The sequence below is a fragment of the Pygocentrus nattereri genome, chromosome 22 (genome assembly GCF_015220715.1).
Source record: "Pygocentrus nattereri isolate fPygNat1 chromosome 22, fPygNat1.pri, whole genome shotgun sequence".
NCBI lineage: Eukaryota > Metazoa > Chordata > Actinopteri > Characiformes > Serrasalmidae > Pygocentrus > Pygocentrus nattereri.
Genome location: NC_051232.1, coordinates 1547843 through 1551890, shown reverse-complemented (window position 1 = coordinate 1551890; position 4048 = coordinate 1547843). Strand labels below are relative to the sequence as shown.

The window sequence follows — 4048 nt, the reverse complement described above, 5'->3', positions numbered from 1 at the left end:
ATTGAAGCAAAAATAGCTTCAATACTTCAAATCACCTTATAGCTCTATGATATATGACAACTTAGAGTCAAAATGGTACGTTTAGAGGCTAATTTGCACATCACGTATCAAATTACAAGCATGAGTGTGACTAGACCCACATACTGGTGCTAGCAGTTAATTTCTGGATCTTTGTCCTGTTCGTTTCTGGAAACACTTTGAAAAAGTTGGACTACACACACAATCTCCATTCATCAACTGAAATGAATTCAGGGATCATTTAAAATGCAAGCGAGAATTTACAAATGGATTATTCACAGCAGGGTTCGTCAGGAGTAGTCAGGAAAGTCCTGGAAAAGCCATAGAATATTGATCATTGTTTGGAAAAGTTAGGGAAAATAGCGAGTGCTGGAATTTCCTGGATTTCCTCCCATGCGGTTTGAAATACTAAATAGTCTAGATCTCAGAAAAGCACGGCGCCATATCTGCGTATGGACTAGAGTTGCTAACATTTACTTACATCGGTCTCGGTCGGCTAAGGGGCGCATTCAGGATGTGCCTGTTGCAAACTTGGTGGAAGATGTTTAGATATTTAAACACTGCAGAAGGAGAATCCACAAGGCAAATGAAAGAGAAACACAAGCTGCTGCTGCTTCTCACACAAAGACCTGTGCGACTAGCTTCTTCACTGTATGTCAAAGCACCCTGTCTGCACCACGGCTGCTGAGCAAACATCGGCTGCAGCCACAAGCTATAGATAACTTGTCCGTCTATCCACCGGGAGAAAATAACAGCCAAGCAAAGCAACTGACACATTACTGACGTTGTTTTGGTGCTAAGCTGATAAAGGCTCATTAGATTACTGCTGTAAGCTCAGTTTCACTGAGACTTTTGAAGGGTGCTCATGCAGAATGTTCATGCAGCGTTAGTCATACATCATGATGCTAAATTAAATCCTGCAAATCTGACACAACTTTGGCTGCCTGTCCTTCTGTCTTTGCTCTACGAACTGTTTTCTTGTCCGTCCCTCCATCTACTATGGGCTGCAGTCGTCCGGACACATCTGAAGTGGAAGAGGAGAGCTCCCCATGTCCGTACTGCAGCTTCAGCCTGCCTGAGTGTGAGCTGCTCTGCCCCGGCTGCAAGAACAACCTGCCCTACTGCATAGCTACGGTATAGTTTTAACAGGGCCTGAGATTTGAGCCCAAACCCGACTGAATTTTGTTTGAACTTTAACTGTAGCTTGATACAATTATGACTGAACCTGATTCTAGCTCAAAAAAGTCTGTCTGCCCACCGAAATATTCAGTATTGGATCACTATGTTCTCTTTGTCTGTTGTTATGAAGATCTGATTTCATTTTAGATTAAACCTGTACAGAAATTCACATGATACTATCAGGGTCACAACATTTCAAGCAGCACGTGTGTGAATCCTCTCTCGCTGACGGCCTGCACGTCTGTTTTCTCCCTTAGGGTCATCACATGGTGAAGGAGGACTGGTGTGTGTGCCCGCACTGCGACTTCCCTGCTCTGTACTCTCAATTTATACAGTATGTCGATCTAGAACATCCACTGGTCTGTCTGTCTATCCATCAGTTCAACCATTATTCCATTTACCCACCGCAGTGCCATCCTTTTCCCTGAAAGGCTGTTCACAGTAGTGGTGATAAGAGTCAGATGTTGTGATGTATAGCCATTTTATGGACCATCTGAAATAACCAAACCTATACATTTCTTCAGGGTTTATATATGTAATGCTGATAATGATAAATAGTGCTTTTTTTGCTTGGATGTACATTTCTACCATAAATGGATTTTTAAATATACCTTTAGACCAAAAGCTTCACTCCAATACACAATAACGTAAATAATCATAAAGCAGAGTCTTTGGCATCAGACATTGTATGGTTATCACTTCATGTGGTAACTTTCTGTAGGGGAGCTTTTTAATATATTCCTCCACAAATACAAATCGCAACTCCTTACTACAGAAATTGTGCGCTATAGAGTGTCATTGAAAACCAGTCGGTTCTCCAGTCAGTTTCACTATACAGCAACTGCTATGTGGTGAACAGGGTTGGGGTAGTTACTCAAACAAAGTAATTACAAATGACTAAAGACTTCTCTCAAACTGTAATGTACTCATTTACTAACTACTGCCTGGAAAAAAGTAATTTCACCACTCATCACCTCACTTGTGTGTAGGGCTGAGCAATATGAGAATATTAATCGATTAGTATTTAATGTTTGAAATTTAATGAGCATATCATGGGAGACCAACTGCATGAGTCATTGCAGGGACAGCACTGTTAGTCTTTTAAATTGGATTTAAACTAGCAAAGAAAATGAAATGCTGAATAAAAGTAAGTTTTGATGCTATTTTTTTATATTGTTTATAGCAGTGCCAGATAAAAAAAATAGCTTATATAAAAAAAAGTTTATAGCTTGTTTCTGTGCTGTTTTTGTTCCTAATTATCAGAAAAAAACAAATATCTTGAAATATTGTGTATTGTGAATACTTCTCTCTAAAACCCACACAAATCTGTACGAACTTGGGAGCTCAGAGGAAAACGTAATAGTCCTTTAAGTACTTTGGTTAAAAAAAGAAACAACCAGTCAAGGTAAATGTTATTTAAATGCATGTCACTTTACTTTGACGTTACTCTAAACATACAGCTGGTTATGCTGGTTAAATTTTTGAATAGCTGCCACCGTCTTGAGAACCGAAAGTAATCAGTCGGTAGAAACAGTTCAAATATCTCTTTATTAAATCTCAATCTAAAGTCTTTATGAATTAGGGTACCACCCTAGATGGGGTACCACCCTAGTGACAGTTTAGTACCTTTTTAATCTGTGAGTGTGCAAAGTGGTGCAGTCGGCTATTATCGGTAGTACGAGTTTCATACAAGGACATGGATAATCTATATAGAGGAAACGTATGTTTTAAATGGATTATGCTTACTTAGCATTGTTCAGTGTGCGACATGTGAGTAACACAAGTAACAGCAGTAGCTGTAATGAGATTACAAGAATTTCAACTGTGTAATATTCATTTGTTATTTATATACATATAAATACATTATACATTAATTACATTAATCTGGTAGTGAATAGTGGGTGAGTAAAGCATTGAAGCATTCTACACACAGCTTGTGAATCCTGTTACCTTTTTCCTTGAACATTTCTCTTCCTTGTGTGTGTCTGCGAACATCAGGTTGCTGGAAACTGAGTCGGTGTGTCCCATGTGCTCGGAAAGCGTGAGCATTAATCAGCTGAAGAAAATCTCCGACTGTTCCAGATACCTGCAACACGACCAGCTCGAGTCCTAACGCACACATAGACACACAGTAGAGGCGAGCAGATGTGGAGGTAAAGAACAGTGCATCTCTTTTCACTCACAGCTGACCACTTCAGGCCAACTGAACTGCCGTTGACCTGAAAACCTCCTACTGCATAGTAACATGATGGTAATGTTTTTCCATTATGCTCTTATTTAGATGGAAGGCTATACAAACCAGGCATATAAACCTTTGGGAGTGACTGAAATGTTTTGTTCATGTCTTTGTTTCAGATCCATATAGACTTCATTATATTCTGACAGCTTTCATATCGATTGAATTACAAAATAGAGTGTCAGTCCATAGCAGATCAAACACTATAAAATAAGCCCACTTTTGTACATAGAAATTTTATAGTGTTTTATAATCAACTTTGCTGAATGTATTTTTTTTTTTTTTACTTTTCTTGGTACAGAATAAAGAAAACATTTTACGAGGTGTTTTTTGAGCCTGACTGTTTATTTCCAATGCTTGCTTTATGGCGTTTTTAACTGAATCTTTTCATTTCTAAACACTTACGCTTCTGTGAGACAAAATTTTAGTCTCTCTTTATAATGACTGACGCTTCATAGCCTTGTTTTCATTTGTTGAATGTCTTACTAAGAAATTCTAGTAGAATGGAGAAAAATTTTGATACTAAAATGCTACTCGTTTAATTAGTTTAAAAGCTTTTCCAGAGTTCCTGGTTTTAAATTATGTCAAAATAACAGCTACAAACATATATATATG

The 4048-nt window shown here is 38.3% G+C and overlaps 1 protein-coding gene across 1 annotated transcript in view; it reads left to right on the top strand.

Moving 5' to 3' along the window:
• The window catches only part of wdr19 (WD repeat domain 19), a 41987-nt gene extending 38263 nt beyond the window's left edge, over positions 1–3724 (top strand). Inside the window, exons 34-36 of the mRNA XM_037533101.1 lie at positions 1029–1152; positions 1455–1531; positions 3196–3724. Of these exons, the coding sequence (XP_037388998.1) occupies positions 1029–1152; positions 1455–1531; positions 3196–3310 (316 nt within the window). The 3' untranslated portion in view covers positions 3311–3724. The remainder of the gene's footprint in view (positions 1–1028; positions 1153–1454; positions 1532–3195) is intronic.
• The last annotated feature ends 324 nt before the right edge of the window (positions 3725–4048 follow it).